Source organism: Cololabis saira, chromosome 12, assembly GCF_033807715.1.
Source record: "Cololabis saira isolate AMF1-May2022 chromosome 12, fColSai1.1, whole genome shotgun sequence".
In the NCBI taxonomy this organism is placed as follows: domain Eukaryota; kingdom Metazoa; phylum Chordata; class Actinopteri; order Beloniformes; family Belonidae; genus Cololabis; species Cololabis saira.
In genome coordinates, this window is record NC_084598.1 from 42,434,530 (window position 1) to 42,452,319 (window position 17,790).

The 17,790-nt window shown below is 42.9% G+C and overlaps 1 protein-coding gene across 1 annotated transcript in view; it reads left to right on the forward strand.

Annotated features, from left to right (window-relative positions):
- Positions 1 to 17,790, forward strand: part of LOC133456428 (NACHT, LRR and PYD domains-containing protein 3-like) — a 687,319-nt gene that overhangs the window by 21,299 nt on the left and 648,230 nt on the right. Inside the window, 2 exon segments of the mRNA XM_061734903.1 lie at positions 2,209 to 2,391; positions 2,538 to 2,711. Coding sequence (XP_061590887.1) covers positions 2,209 to 2,391; positions 2,538 to 2,711 — 357 coding nt within the window.

Here is a 17,790-nt window from a genome sequence, read left to right on the forward strand (position 1 = left end):
ATCCAGGATGAGAAGGTGCATGCCTACTGAGCATGCGCAGTGGCTTCCTGCAGCCTGTTAGGGATGAATGCGTCAGAATGAATGAACGTGTCGAGCCACTGTGCCACTGAATTTCGCTGAGATCTGAGATCTAGATGTTGTGGATGATGTGGAGAGAGGACAGTGAAACGAGATTATTTGGTGGTCACAGTTAAAGTAGAAAAAGTATATAAATAGTATAAAATAAAGCGAGTGAGTGGCAGCACGTCGTTGCTGCCCGTTAGTGCCACGATCGCACAACGCAATTTCCACTGGGGGCAGGGGGGACATGTCCCCCCCACTTTTCAAAATGATGTATTTGTCCCCCCCACTTTTTACAGTTTAAAAACTAACGGTAGGCTCAGCAAATCATCAAGACACTCACTCCCCCTCCTCCCTCCCGTCTCCCCTCAGAGCTGCTCTAGGCTGTTTTATGGTTCCGCGTTACACCAACGCAGAGCCTACGGCGTAGGGTTACGCGGCGACGCGCAACCTACGCCGGACCCTACGGCGTAGGCTCTGCGTTGGTGTGACGCAGAACCATAATTCCGGCTTAAAAGTAAACAACATGAGCGCACGTACCCGTGCATGACAGGCAGACACACACGGGGAGAAGGGACTATTTCTTTCATTTTTATTTTTTTGAAAACTTTATCCTTATGAACGCAATTGTTATATAGTCCAACTTTCCTTATTTTAATCAGAACACTTTCTTTTTTCCTCTTCGGCGTGGAGTAGTGGGCTCGGAGCGGCAGTCATTTCCCCCCCCCACCCCCCCCGCCGCCTGCTCCGTTATCAGCGATATTTTATTATAAGTCTGATATATGTTGTGATATGTGATGACATTATTAAGAGTATGACATGAATCTGGCTTCATTTCACCACCTCACAGCCTGCGTCGCCAGTTCCCCATGTCTTAAGTAAATTCCTACGGGAGGGTCGGGGTTGCCGTAGGGATACGCAGATTTTTCGGTTAGTTTTTTCTTTTTAGATCCGAGGCTTTGCGTAGATGGCGGCTTCCGCAACTTTCAGGCGCTTTTTCTGCGCAAGCAAGCTTTATAGATGAGGCCCCTGATACGTTCAAAAATGTCCTCCAGACATTGTTAATAAACTCAGAGGGTCTGACAGACAATAGTGGACAGATTGAATGTGTAGTAATCCAACATATGAGCTGTAGAGCTCATTTACTGAATAACTTCTTACTGTGGCTGAAATCAGTCAAACCAAAGTTGGCTTCCTTTGACTACCGTTAAATTTCATTTCAACAAATACAAGTTTACCACATTTAAAACTCCGAACATGGAAAACATCTTTTTCTAGGGTTTTTACTATCATGTATTAATAAGTCTGTTGGACCATTTCATCCAGGTGACAGCAAGACATAAGGTGCAACAAATAATGTATTTTTATGGTTTTCAGAGTGTAAAACCAAATATAAATACACGTGTGTTGAAGTAAGAAAAGTGAAATAAAGCTGCCATCACCTTTCTAATTCTCATCTATGTGGAGCCTGTAAGATGATGATGATGATGCTGAATTGTAATTTATCTGTAAATGTTGATGATCCAAATGAGGAAACAAACACACAGAAGATGATTAACAAGTGCTGATGAAATGAATGATTGATCAGAGTGACAGCTGACTGATCAGATGGAGCAGCAGGAGGAAGAAGTCCTGCTTGTTAGTCTGGTCCAGACCAGGTTAGCTGCACACCAGAGATCTCCATGGTAACGTATCCAGCCCTGCTTCTGTGCAAACACTGAGATTCTAACGTTTGTACCAACTGAGATATTCAAACACAACATGTTCCAGTAACAAGTTGTTCATCTACTTGTTGATAACTTTTACTACATGAAATATTAGACATCAGTTCATCATGTTTTTGTGTCTCTGACATTCAAACAAATGCTTCATTTTCTCTTCGTACAAATGAGTTGACATTTGTCCCAGAATTCCTCCTGACATGTTTATTTGTGTGGAAACTTGAATCATTTGGCTGCACAACATGAGTTTGTATGGATGGATCCACTGGTGGAGCTGCAGAGATGAAGAGATGAAGTCACTATGTCTTTATTGGAGCAGCAGCATGATGTCATGAATATTGATGAAGCTCTTTTTCGCTGGTTCTGTTGGACTGTTGGAACCTGCACCCCTGGTGGCTTCAGCTCACGTCTTTTATTCTTCATTCAGGTTGAAGAACTGCAGGTTGTCAGAGATCAGCTGTTCTTCTCTGGTCTCAGCTCTGAAATCCAACCCCTCCCATCTGAAACATCTGAAACATCTGGACCTGAGCAGTAACCAGCTGCAGGATTCAGGAGTGAAACATCTGTTTGGATTTCTGGAGAGTCCAGACTGCATACTGGAGACTCTGAGGTCAGACATGTTTTAGTTGTGTGTTCAGATGAATCTGATGTGAAAGTTGTGTTGACACTAACCTGCAGACATCAGGCTGATCTCCTGATGATTCACACTGACCATCTGACTGCTCTGGTTTCTTCTTCTCTGGTGTCTTTATTCAGTTTGGAGGAATGCAGGTTGTCAGAGATCAGCTGTTCTTCTCTGGTCTCAGCTCTGAAGTCCAACCCCTCCCATCTGAAACATCTGGGCCTGAGTAGGAACGACCTGAAGGCTGCAGATGTGAAGCAGCTGTATGACCTGGTGAAGAGTCCAGACTACCAGCTGCAGACTCTCAGGTCAGTGGAGGTTGGAGTCGGTCCTGCTGCTTCCAGCAGTTTTCTACTAAATCCAGCTGATATCAAATAAAGATCCAGTGTTTCCAGTGAAGCTGCAGATTCTCAGCAGCTGCTTTCCTCAGTAAAGCTGTGAAAGGAGGATGATGACAGGCTTCAGGATCAGAGGATCCAGATGTTGGTTGTGGACCGGTGTTGTGCTTGTGTTCATGTGTCCAGAAATAAAGGTGTATTCCAGCTGACAGCCTTCCAGGATGTACAGACTGCTCCACTGCAGCTCTGAACACTCTGAAGTCCTGGATGTGCTGCATCACTGACTGACAGCTGGTGGAGGGAGTCTCTGAAAACACTCCTTTATCTCCTCTCTTCATTCTTCTTCTTCTTCTTCTTCTCTCCAGATGGAGAAAAGGGGAGTGAACAGGATGGTGTTTGTGCTGAGAGGATGAGACGTGTCCTGATGGTCCTCAGAGGTTGAAGCAGAACCAGTTTGTTTGGACAAACTCTGACTGGACTGTGATGATGATGATGATGATGATGAAGATGATGTACATAGTTTCTGAATTCCAGAGTTTTACAAATTTCTCATATATTCATGTATTTCATGTTAAGTCAAAAAGTCTTTATTGTCATTATATTCTTGTTAAAAAACAGTACATCAAAATGTAGGCTTTAATTAGGGCCGAGCACTGACAGTGCGAAGGCCCTATTGTATCTGTAGGTTTTTTTTTTGTTTTTTTTTGACGAAATGAGGGCCTTTTTGCCCACCTAAACGTGCCCCAAAAGTCACCAAATTTTGCACGCAACCCAGACCTGGTGAAAAATTGTATATTTCATGGTTTGCATTAATGAGTGTGGTCTAATGGCTCAACAGCGCCCCCTAGAAAACTTCGTGCCTCAAGCCCCACAATACGGTTCGATGTACATGCACGAAAATTGGTACACACCTGTATCATGTCACAACTTAAAGAAAAGTCTCTTGGCGCCATGGCCCAAACCGAACAGGAAGTCGGCCATTTTGAATTAATCGTGTAATTTTGGCGCAATTTATGCCATTTCTTCGTCCGTTAATGCGGCCCGAACCGTAACGTGCACCCAGGTGTGTTATACCGTGGTGACGATAGACGCCAAAAAGCGCGCCGCCCCTTCATCTGATTGGTCCATATTTGATAGTTCCTACTTTCTGCCATAACTTTTGAATGGTTTGACATAAAGAGTCATGGGTGGTGTCATCGGACATGGTTTTGAGTCCTTGACCATATTTGGTGCAAATTAGCCCCACCCCTTCTTTTGAAGAGATCCATGGAAATAACAGCGTTTGTTCATGAAACACGAAACACAAATGAACTTGACTTGGTCAATGAATGTTCCTCAGTTTGTTCCAGTAAATATTGTAAATGTTTTCTGGATATTACGATGCTTGTTAACACTTCAAATAAAGTCAAAATTCTTCAATAAAACTTGGATATTTTCTCTTGTTCAGTTTGTCGTGGTTAATACGTGTTTGTCTGTGATTAGTCTCAGTACCAGGAGCGTCACCGACCATCACAAGGCACTTTTTATTCTCTTGTTCACCATCAGCACAAATCTGATTTTTATTTCATAAGGGAGATCATTTCACACTCTCTTTCTTTTATTTATTGTAATACTGACATAGATTACACTCTCATTTTACAATTTCCATGTTTTTCAGGGTTTCTTGTTGATGTAGGAATGGGGGGGGGGGGGTCTGTTAATTGGATTCTCAATTAGGATGATGGATGCATACCAGATGGGGGAGGAGCCATTAACTGAGTGGTCTGGGGGGGTTATGACCTTTGAATGACCTAGTACAGGTGTGTTTTGATGTGTTTTTAATTACCCTGGAGGGACGCTATGCACCCAGCGGGGTATGAGGGAGTGGTGTGTGGGGGGGGGGGTAAACCGGTTGAATCTGTCCTCCCCGAGAGCCTGCCAGCGTTGTCTGGTACCCCCCCACGGAGCCACGAAGACGGTTCTGATGTATTTGTGCAGAACCCAGGTAACCCCGTCTGAGGTGTTGCATCAAGAATGGTCTCTGGAACCTGTGAGACCGCGCAGATAGTGGGGCTACATTTCCAAGTGCTATACACTGGAGATGTGTCTGTACCAAGTGGAGAGAGATCAAGAGATGGGTGGTGGGACTTACTCTGGTAGGTTGAGCTGTGATGACTGGGATGTGTTGGAACTGGTCGTCCCACGTTCCTCTGCAGAGGTCGACTCTTCGGCTGTGGAAGAAGAGGAAAAGGTAAATCTGGATCCCAACGGTCCTCCACCCGTTAAATGCACAACCAGCGGTTTGGAGGTTCAGAGATGCCCTCCCAATCCACGGGAAATAGATGTAGTGAAGACAAAATGAATGTAACTCGTGAAGAGAATCTAACAACCCGTGCTGTTCCATGAAGTTAAAAAGGCTAAATGAAATGACACGACTGGATTCCAGCCACCATCTCTCCATCCTCTGGTCCTGCGATGACCTGCCAGGAATAACGCTGTGTCTGTTTCATCCTGGCCTCTTCAGCATCAAACCAGCAGCAGCAGGGATTTCAGACCATGATCACATCTGACCCTGGACGGAAGTGCAGACTTCTGGATTCCGGCAATGATTCAACACTTGATGCTGTGTTGTCATGGAGACAAGTGAGGTAGATGATGATCCGACTGAAGGCATCATCACCGCCGTCGAGCAACGTTCTCCATCTCACTAGTTTGTGGTTTCCATCTATGCATCAAAGGAAAATGGAAATAACAGGAAGTTGGCAGCTTAAAGAGATTAAGGCCAACACATTAAAGAAAATGTGCATTTTTCTTTTTTCTTTTAAATTATGATGTCAGTGTTTGCGATATAAATGATATTTACCTTTACTTAAATGTTTTATTCAAATGAAGCCTGTATGGTATGGTGCTGCCCTCAGACAATTAACCATATATCTGGAACTCACGCTACTCTGTTAACGTTTTGGAGGGAAATTAAATGTTTAAATATCACTAGACATGTCTATGTCCAATAAAAAGAGGGGTTAAAGTTAACGTGCACTCTTAATTCACGTCTCTTAATTTTAGTGGACACGTGGAAGTTTAACTGCTTTTGTCACTACACTTCAATTCAACCTATTTTTTTACATCACAGCACTTTATTTTTTCACTTTGTTGTTTTTTTTTATTCTGATTCTCCATTTGCAATTTTATATTTCTATTTTTAACTTGACCCTTTTCTCATTTTTAATACCTTTGTCTCTTTATTGCGTAAGTGATGCTGAGTCCCCAAATTGCCCTCAGGATCAATAAAGTACCCGCCTGTCTTGGGTTCGAGTCACAGAGCAAATCCATTTTATTTGGGTTTGAGTTTCTGAGGTTAGAAATCCTGTAAATGCTAATTAATGTATGAGCATTTCTGTCCAGAGAACTGAATGTACGTTTGCAACCTGTAACAGTCAAGATAAAGCAATGTTTTAAGTGATCTGAGACATTTAGAAAGTCTGGAAGGAAGTGAGTTGAGGACTGTCTGACTGCTTGTTGAAAAATAACTAAGTGTGTTTAAAGTGTGTTTAAAAAAAAAGTAATCTCTAATGGAGTGTTGAACGTTTTAAAGAACATAGAGAAAAATTAGTAAATATTGATAGTATTCTGTCTCCTTCTAGTGGGTGAGAAAATAAACTGAATGACTAATAATCTCTAGTGGAGACATACATTACTGCATTAATATTCTCATTTCCCTGTAGTGCAGATTTAAAATCATTGCATTTAAAAGTCTATCTCTGGAAGTTGTTTCATAGAAAAATATACAAAGGTTTTTTATTAATCCCAAAGGGGAAATGTACTTGGTTTGGCAGCACAGTAACAATATACACCAAAGTGAATTGAAGAATATATGAAATATATAAACAAGTATAAAGGAATAACATACCTATTTAATAGAAAACAAGATAAAATAAAGCTGTGAGCAGCGTTGATTGGGCCCTCACACTCATTTGAAGTCGACTCGAATTAAAAAGATAAGACACTATCCGACTTTATGAATAAAATAAATGCAAGAAAGATTTTAATCAACTTTGCTGCTGATATTTAGCTGCTACTGATAAAAAAAGTTAATAGAAAAAATAAACAATCTGTTTTGATTTAGGTCTATAAAATGGTGATAAATTGTGAAAAAAGTTGATCACAGCCCGAGAAGACATCCTCAAATGTCTTTATGTATATACAAACCAACGGTCCACAATCACAAGATATTCAATTTACTGTCAGAGACTGTCAAAATTGAAACCTTTATTGTCCCCTCTGGGGAAAATTAGTTACCAAACAGCTCATGACATTCAAAAGAGGAAGACAAACAGAAAAAGAGTCGACAATGAAACAATACATATAAACACCCTACTGGTCCAACAAACACGAAGTGCTGGTAATTTTTTGCCAAAGTGTAACATGTGGAGATAAGAGTCCAAATAGGTAACTTCTTGTATTGATGAGAACATCTTGCAGATGAAGCTGGTTGATGCAGTCCTCATTTGCTTTATAACAGCACTTGCAGTGTGAGGGTGCAGTGGACTGTTGGTCTAAACATGTAAACCAGTATCAGTTCCCCACAATGAGGAAAATTGCACTGCTAATATTGACAATGTTTGGATGTACCTAGACCTGTGAGTCCAGATTTCTCATATGGATAGCATCAAGACGAGGGCACGTTGTTCCATGACCAATGAGGAGTTACATGAGTGTCTAAGGATTCTCCTGACTACTTACGAGCCAAACTACGTTGAAATAGCGAAATCAAGTCAGTGTAATTTCTCTAACTGACTCAGTACGTTCAAAATGGTTTGAGGCCTGTAACGCCAGTTTAGGGAAATGTAAAGGCTGTATATATTTTTATGATGATTAAAACAGGCCAACTTTAAAGTTACATTAGTCTGGTCATTGTTGTACTGATTACACCTTTGAAAATATGGACTTGCTATAACCACTTTGTCTGCCTGTCATTTTTTTATTTATTTTTTCTCTTTTTTTAAACGATGCTGAAATAGCAAAATCAAGTCATTGTAATTTGTTTTGGTCCGTGTATTATCCGTCCATTCAATTATTCCATTAGATCTAGCAAACAAAAAAGACAACAAGTCAATATTTCGTTTATTTGCTTTTCTGTTTAGCCAAAAAATGGAAGATTGGTGTTTGTTTTTGTATTTTCAGCTGAAAACAGAATATATAATAGAGAATAAATCTTAAATAAATAAATAAATCTTATTTACAATTATTGATTTTCCCAAAGTATTGCGTGCGCCTGTTTTGAGCATGCGCATGGAGGCTACATTAGCCTTCCCATGATCCTCAGCGACAGGTACCATGGTGACAGATGCAACAGACCGGTCCGAGCGCCAAAATCGTAGGTTGTAATCGGCTGTAATGGCCTCACTTGAGCCATACATCGCTGTTATTAATAATATGTTCACGAATGGAGAGACATATCATCAGATCTCAGAGAATTTGAGAGAAATGGGTGTCCAGCGGGGAATCTCTGAGACCAGTGTCCGGAGATTACTTGCAAGGACAGGAACGCTGAGAAAGATCACAGCAGATCTTCTGCCAGATGCCACTGTAGCAGCTGATATGTACGAGGGGGACATGGGATCTTCCCTCATCAGAATATCTTAATTTGGAAGTGACCCCTTTCAGTTGGAGACAGACAAAGTGAGAGCAGAGCAGCTCTTTGGACTATATCACCCAGACCTTTCAGTTGTTTTTGCTGTCAATTACAACTACACTCCATTCAAAGATGCTTTGACCTACCTTTGTATTAATACAAATCTTGAGATCTTTAAGTTCTGTGTAAGTAGACCTACTGTTACTATGGCCACTATGCAATCACTACTGTAAAAGTACAGGGTAGAGCTCATGTTGAGCCAAATGTTAATAAAAGATAAGTCAACTGTATTTTTTGAATGACAAAAAAAAAATCAATACCACTCCGTTTTGATTACAGTCAAAAATGAGACAAAAATGGGCAAAATATTTTGCTGGAAAACAAGGACTGATTATATACAGAGAGAACAATGGAATAGACACACACAGTCCAGCTGTAGGATCCTCCACATGAAAAAAAAGGCAAATACCGCTGGTGTGGTCTTCCATAGAAAAGTCCCAAAAACATTTTCTCACATTTATAAAGAAAACTCCTGTGAGGCGAGAACAATAATAGAACATAAAACAAACATATCAATCGTTATTTATTCTGCACTGTCCAGTTGCCTAATGACATTGAGAATCTCAGAAAGGCCAGTAACATTGTGGATGTTCTCAGAAAAATTAAGCGCTCTGTACTTGACACACAGTGATGAACTCTGGAGCCAGAGTGGTGCAGGATCTGCATGCGACCAGGCTTTCACAGCATGCTGCATAAACTGGATCTTCCATGAATCCTGCCAGTGTAAAAGAAAATAAATATTAGACACAACAGATGATGACATAAAACAGAATTAGCATAATGATAGTTGATAACAGAGGTGTCACAGATAGGTGGCAGTATAACAACAGTAAGCCACTGGTAGAGTATTACAGATATAGTGAGTAGTAAAACATGTGACTGTAAGTACACAAAATAAACAGCTAGCTGAAATTAGCAAAAATGTCAAATGTTTAAATATAGATAAACAAGAACACAATGTTTTTTCAATTCAGGCAGTGGTTATTCAGATGTCACACAGCATTACAAAAAGCGTCTTTGAGATGCAATTGAGCTTATGTATGGCATAAGCAAGGTGCACTTTGAGCAACAGTGGGAGTGAACCAAGTCCTTCCTCTGTCTCCAAATGCTCCAAGCCCACCCTCCCATGCCAGAGAAACACCAAGAGCTTGGACAATTTTAACCTTTCATGATGACCACTGTAACAAAAAGTCCATCAAAAGATCAACATTACGTTTGTCCATGTTGTGTGATGTCTAAATAAGTTTTAACTCAATTGATCTCAAGGACAAAACTGACCTCTGCAAATTACACAGGTGAATGCAGCCCTAACATTCCTCGACTGCTCTTCATTCAGTACCAATGTTGTTTTTGTGTGTCTATGGACGAGGTCAGAGAGACCCTGAATGGCTGCAGTCACCTCTGAGAGACCCTGAGAAGCCAGTACAACTTCTTCAATCTTCACAAAGACACCATCCAGCCCATCATCATCTCTGCGTCTATGAAACAGAAAAATTGCAGGTGTATGCATATATTAAATAAATCATTCATACATTTTATTAATTTATTATATTACTGTAAGTTGATGAAGACTTAATAAATCAATTATCATGTCAATATAATAATAATAAAAACAATGATAAAAACAGACATGGCATTCATTTAGTCGCTTTCAACATATTGTGTCAAACCAGCTTTGCTCTTTATTCGAGTGCATGCTTAGCATTTTACGATGATTCATGTCAGGAGGAAGATGTGGGCAGGTGTAACAAGTCACTGGCACTCCAACTTACGAGATTCTCCGCCTCTTTTGCTGGACAGCTTGAAAGTCAGGCTCAGGAACAGCCATGATCTTTCGAGAGTTTTGTTTTCAGTAAAAGGAGCCTAAATGAGCACAAAAAATGTAGAATGTATGAATAAGAACTAATTCTTGAGACTGAAATGAACAAAAATTAATTTAGTTTTTTTCTGAAATGAAAGTAAAAGTTTGACATTGTTCCCCCACGAAAGTGGCCCTCCAAGACCAGCGGGGCACCCCTCTGGTCTTGGAGGGCCACTTTCGTGGGGGACGGGTGCGCCTGCCCGCGTCGGCGGCCGGGGCGGCTCTGTCTCTCCGGGCAGGCTGGCCCCCTGCCGGGTGGGGGTCGTTGGCCCGGACCGGGTGGCCGGGGATTGCCTGGGTCGCGGTCCGCCGCCGCGGGATCCCTGGCTGCTTCTTCCCGCGCCGTAGGGGCCCCGCCCGCGGGCCCCCTCGGCCGCCGCCGGGTGGGGGGGGGCCTCGCAGGCGGTGGGTTGCCTCCCTCCTACTTCTCCCCTCTGTGGGGTTGCCGGTGGCCTGGGTTCCGGGCTCTTCCGTGTCGGCCTCTGGTCTCGCGGGTGGCGGGGTTGCTCCCCCCCCTCCCCCACTATAGATACACTTCAGGTGGAGCTTTGTTTGGTTTATTACACACACACACACACACACACACACACACACACACACACACACACACACACACACACACACACACACACACACACACACACACACACACACACACACGCATGATCATAAACATACACACACACACACATAGACATACACACTGGCTTGTTCACCTGCATGCTGGCTCTCTAGTTTTTGGGTTTAGGTAGCGGTAGCGATAGCTTAGCTCAGACTGCGATCAGATGCAGATTGTTGCAGATTTCCAGTGCTTGACGTGTGTCTCCGTGTCTTCCTGCTTCCTGGATTGGCAGTGGAGGTCGTCCCCCCCCCCCCCCCCCCCCCCCAAAAAAAAAAAAAAGAAAACTGGGTTTGTATGTGTATATTTATGTATGTGTACGCATATGTGTGCGTATATATATGTATATATATTAAATATAGTAATAATGCACACATACACACTTTCGGTTTCTACCGTCATGGTATCAATCAATAATATGTGTGCAGACAAGGTAAAAAAAAAATAAAAAAAAAAAATAAAAAAAAGTTTGACATTGTTTATGGCTGAGGTTTGAAATGTGCCGACTTTTTATGATGTTGATGCAGGAATTCAAAGCCCACATTGTGAAGCAACATAAATGTTCTTGCCAATTCCAAAGTAAATCTTTAAGACACAGGACTATGGTTACCTAAACTGTAAAACTGACAAGGTAAATGAAGTAGCTCAAATGAAGCACCTCTTGTTCCTTCCGAGTCCACAATTTCCACTGCATTGTGATCCGTCAGGATCAGTGGTTCATTGCTTCCCAAGGTATCTTTTATTTTTCCAATCAAACATGGGACACTGGCCTCCTGCTCAGTAAATCTCACTACCACCATTCTGCTGTTCACCAGCTTTCCACTCTGGAACTCTCCCACGCTGACAGTCCTGGAATTTAGAGAAATTACATTTAGGGTCATTCATGATGATGAACATAGAGAAGTGCATATAAAACATTCTGTTTTATTGACAGGGGCATAGGAATTTAAAAGGAAAATTAGCTTACCTTGTAAAGTATTTTGGGGATTTGGCCCTGGGTGGAAGTGAGGTACTTGCTGAGCTAGCAGACTTGGAGTTGCTTGAGGAAGGAGCAGGAGGGGGCCCCAAGGCAGCAACGTTAAGACTTGCATCTGGTACAGCTTCAGCCCCATGCACTTCATAATGGGACTTGTCCTCGAGGTCTAGTATACTGAAGTTGCCATCCCCTCTGGGGAACACTGCCACATTGTTGTCACCAGTGAGGTAGAGACTCTGGCTGGTTACCTAAAGGACAGTAAAGTTCTCTTACATCAGCAAAACTTGGGTAATGTAATTTACTGTATCCATAATACTCTTATAAACATAGGTACAACACTACAATCATTTTACATAGTGGTGTTTATGTTTATGTAATTGAACCCAGTCTCACCGATATAAAAGAAGGTGCACAAAAAACAGTTATACAGTTCAACAGCACCATTAACTGCAACTTCAAAAATTACCATATCAACACCTCTCTAAAACACAAGTCTGTTTGCTTCTATGCCCTTTTCCTGTTCACCTCTCTAAAACATTGTCAACACAAACTGAACATATGGTAATGACCTTCATTAAGGTATGAATTATAGCAGGACTGTTACGTTAGACCATGGGTCGCGTTAACAGAATATTTTTTTTACTTTTCTTTTTATTTCTGCATACAACAAACTGCAGCAGCAAGTGCACATCAATAATTATCTGCTGTCGCCGTTTCTTGGACATTATCGTTCTCAGACTAACTGCAATGTGGATTGCAGAAGATAATTTCGGTATAAACATGTTCCGAATTTTGAAAATGATTACCTATGTGTTTTCAATAAATATTAACGCTTTAAACTTTATAATGCGCAGTAAAAAAGTTAAGTACAAATGGTGATTTAAGCTTAACTGATCATTCAAAAACTGTCTTCCCAAAACGAATAGAATAAATAAGATACTTTATTAATTGCAGTGAGCGTGCAGCAGAAAACCCCCCACCACCCCCACTGCGGAGAAAAACAATCTACAAACTAGCTAACTCATTTATTTGGAAAAGAGACATAGGCTGTTATTGCTTGTAAACGTTATGCAAGGTTTGATGATTACATTACCTGAAATATTTTACCGATTTTGTCTACAGTCATTTCTTCCTCCTTCAGCGTGACCCTCCTGGCGGCCTTGAATAATACGAAGGATGTGTCCATCTCCAAGACATCAAAGTTTGACAGTACTTCACGGATCCACGTTGTTGGCTACTTTGTTGCGCATGCGCGAACGGTAGAAAGAAAAGAAAAGAAAGAAAATACGAAAACAAACACCAATCTTCCATTTTTTTGGCTATACAGAAAAACAAATAAACGAAATATTGACTTGTTTTTTAGTTTTTCGTTTGCTAGATCTAATGGAATAATTGAATGGACGGATGATACACGGACCTTCTTGCCTGTCTTACTGCCTTATTGTAAATTTTGAGTTTGCTCCGGAGTATTTCAAAGTGTACTGTTAGTTTTGTCTGCCTCCATTTCTGCACTCCTGCAATTTATTTTCACATTTTTGACGTCAGTGTTCATCCATGGGGATGTGGGTTTGGTTGTTAATTCCAAACACCAGGAAACTGGACCACATTATACCGGTCATGAAATCACTACACTGGCTTCCAGTGAGTCAAAGGATAGAGTTTAAAATCTTCCTGCTGGTCTACAAAGCACTAAATGGTCTTGGACCAAAATACATGGTTGATCTGTTAGTTCCTATGAAGCTCCCAGACCCCTGAGGTTCATCTGGATCTGGTTTGTTGTGGTTCCCAAGAACCAGAACCAAGCAAGGTGAGGCAGCGTTCAGTTATTCTGCTCCTCACCGGTGGAACAAACTTCCTGTAGACCTGAGGTCTGCTCCAACTGTCAGCTCCTTTAAATCAGGCCTAAAAACATTACTGTTTACTCAAGCGTACTCCTAAATTAAATACTTACCTTCTGTACTCTACTGCCCTTACTTTTAACAGCTTGTGCTTTTTATTATTTTACTTATTTTCTTATAATTGTATTTATTATTTTACTTTTACCTTTTCTCATAATTTTATTTACTGTACACTTATGTCTTGCTGCTTTTAATGTCGATGTAAAGCACCTTGAATCACCTTGTGTTGAATTGTGCTATATAAATAAACTTGCCTTGCCTTGCCTTACCTTAATATTTTAGTGTGGAGTGGAGTCTAAAGCTGACCTCAGTTTACTGTTAAAATTATCAACTATAAAATCACAGGGTGCAGGTAAGATGTCAGCAGGGTTATTATGTAAAATTTCAATAAAATTGGCAGCCACTTCAGGAGTAAGATAGCGCTTCCTCACTGTTCTCACCGGGGGCTCCTGTTGGGTAAAACTAGTGATATTAAAAACACACAATAATGGTCTGATACAGCCAGGCCGACAACAGAGGACACACCAGTGGACAGGCCATATGTTATTACCAGGTCCAGGGCGTGTCCGCTGTTGTGAGTGGACTGTGTGACGTGCTGCTTAAAATCCATACAGTTCAAAAGATTTAAAAATTCAGTCGTGGTGGGATCTGAATTGTCATCTATGTGTATGTTAAAATCAACAGTTATTAAAACCTTATTGTAAGTGGAGTGTAAAATCGATAAAAGTTCAGAGAATTCACTCATAAAAGAGCGATGGCACTTAGGTGGTCTGTAAATAGTAATACATAAAATCGGAGGACTGCTAAAAACAAAGGCATGGCGTTCAATGATGAGTACTTTGCGAAAGAAATGTCCTTAGTTATTATGGAGTTTGAAATAATTGTTGCAGTCCCACCACCTCTTCTCCCAGTTCTATTAGAAAATAAAAAAAATATAATTTGGTGGGGAAGCCTCAGTGAGAACAGCTGGTGCATCAGTGCTGAGCCATGTTTCAGTTAAAAACAAACAGTCTAAATTGTTGTCTAAAATCAGGTCGTTAATAATAAAAGACTTGTTGGACAGAGAGCGAACATTAAAAAGTGCCATGTTCAGGGTTGCATGTGGGCTGGTGGACTGAGAGTTCTTGTTTAGGATGTTGACATGAATCAGGTTAGGACGGGAAGAGCGGGTAGGTGTACTGGGACAGTGGATATGTACAGGTCTGTTGCTTGTGATGACGGGGATGTGAGATGGTTGTGAGGTTGAGGTGAAGATGGGAGTGGACTTATGGCGTCAGTCTGTGTGGCAGGGGAGATGTGTGGACAGATGAGAGGCCAGGGCAGTGAGTCCTTTGCAGTTGAGGTGAAAGTTGTCCATCCCGAATAGGCTTGTTTTTTTCCAGAAAATGTCAAAGTTATTGATAAAACCAAACCCACATGCAGAGCAGAAGTCGGACAACCACTGATAGGCACTGAACAAATGGCTAAAAGGTTCTGAGCCCCGTCTAAGGGAAGGAATTAGACCAGAGAACACGAAGGCCTTCCCCAGGGTTGCGATTAGCTTGGCCAGCTGTTCATAGTCAGCGAGGAGCTTTGCTGATTGCCTGTACCTGAGGTTGTTCACCCCACAGTGGACGATGACTGTGTGGGCAGACGGGTAACGGTCAATAATGACAGGGATGTGGTGATGTATATCCAGAATTTTTGCACCACGGAAGGAATATGTGATGCCATTTGGAAGAGCTACAGACCTTACCATGGAGTCCCCGACGAGGATGTATTGTGGAGGTGGAAAGTGGAGGGGAGAGCTAGCACTAGAGGTGCTAGCAGCCGAAGCAGCGGAGGGCGATCCCGGCTGGTTGTTCTGAACAGCCGTCCATTCGGCACCAGTACCGGGTGGAGGGGTGCCAGGCGAGGGCCGTGACGACAGGACGCGGTAAAGGAGAAGACCACTGGAGCGCCTATTCGCAGCTTCCTTCAGCAACCCGTGGCGGTGAGCAGAGGATTTTCCCAGTTGCTTGTTTTGATGTCCCGCGGTGGATCGGACAGCCGTCCGATCTGCACCAGCGACAGGTGGAGGGGAGACAGCAGCAGCAGCAGGTGGTGAAGTGGTAACACCACGCGTAGCCTCCGCGAGCAGGGTCCCATAGTGGTTTGAGAGCTCCAGGCGACATTGTGGTCCAGCCGCACCCGAGACACTCTTTCCGCCACGAACCACATCAGTCCAGAGCGGCAGGTGTCCAGACTGGTTTGGCGTGGAGCAGAGGACTGGGACCTTCGGTCTGACTCCAGTTCTGATCCATGCGTCCCCTGGCAGGGCCGGGGCAGCTGGCGGCGGTGATGATGCTTCCAAGGCCGCAGTCTCTGGTGCAGCAGCGACGTCACCCCTCGCCATCATGTCCGGGCCACGTTCAGGAGACTGGTCACTCACCACATCCGATGAACAAGCCCTTGCTTCGGGACCGGCACCAGGACAGTTAAACCAGCCACGGGGGAGTGGCAGCAGAGTCCGACACCAGGGCCTGTGACATCCGGGAGGAGGATGACAGGGCCACTGGGGCAGCTAGAGCCGACACCTGCATATATGAGATCTGCTTTGACTGAGAAAAGGCGACCGACATGAGGCTTTCAATCAGTTTGTTTTTTTCTCGGATTTCAGCTCTTAGGCGGTGGATGTCATCTTTCAGTGGTGAGTAGCTGATTTTGCATGTTTGACAGTCCTCACATACAGCCATGATGTAGGCTACAGTCTCACAGGCCTCTGACGTTGATTTAATAATAACTTTAAAATCAGGGATCTGATGTCCAAAAATCCTTTGCTCGGTTAAAAGAAACAGTTAAAAACAGCGACAATCTAAAAAGTATAGTTTAAAAAAGTAGTAAAAAACTGGTTAAAAGTCCATTTGAGATGGCGTGTCTCTCAGCATAACAGGCGGGCAATTTCGAACGCTGATAACACAAACTCGACAACAAACATACATGTTCAAACGCAGGCCAGCGAGCAGCTGCAGCGCACCCGAGCCTCATCAAGGGTTAGTCTGACAGTCAGTTATTGGGGCAACGATCAGTAAAGCTACCAGAGAACGCCTCAGTTTACAACTGTCAACCCGCTAAACCGACCACACAAAAGATAATTAGTTTCTTACCTCAGTGAAATCAGTCGCTTGCAAGAAGAGGAGCAGCCAGCCCGGCGAGTATGCACAGAGTTCTCCGAGCTGGCAGCTCAGCAAGGCAAGTTGAAACTTCCCTCCAAGCCACCAGCAAGAGGTCTATTGCGTGCGACTCGAGCCGGGGGCGAGATTAATCCGGGATGTAATATAGATCGCTGGTTTTTACCCCCAAAAAACAGACAGCCAAGGCTTCCCACACAGGTTGGCACCAGGCAGACAGCAACCACAATACGAGCGGCGTGAACGGGCGTGAACGAGCATGAACAAGCCATCTATTTCACTGTTCTAGGACAAACAAGTAATTTGTAATAGTTTTTTTAATGTGTACGTACAGTGCTTTAAGTGGGCCGGTACGGAGCGGTACGCAGTACCGGCACTTCTAAATTGTACCCATCAGCGTACCGGAAATGATTTACTGTGTGCGGCGCGTACCGGTACTGTTCTTCCCAGATTCCCCATCAGTCAGTAACTCCCCCCGATCTCCCCAAAGTCTACAGGTTGGATTTGTTGATTAAGGTGGTTTGATGCTCAAAGCTTGCCGTACAGACGCGCTTGGCCAACCCGTGGCTCGCGGTGTCTCTTTGGCCGGTGTCATGCGGCTCTTGCAACTTTTTTTGATAGGTGCAGTGAAAGACAGACTCGTAGGAAGTGGGTGCAAAATATGCCGCGACTGGAATCAAACCCGCGTTCGCTGTACGCAAGTCGCCTGCTCATCCCGTTGAGCTATACGGGCGCGCTCGTGGTTGTGACGGAAATAAGTTGGAGGGACAAAATGCACGGCCAAATGGAAATATAAAGGTAAACACAGGAGGTTTTTAACAGAGTGGGAGAGTTTAATATATATATATATATATATATACAAATTTACATAG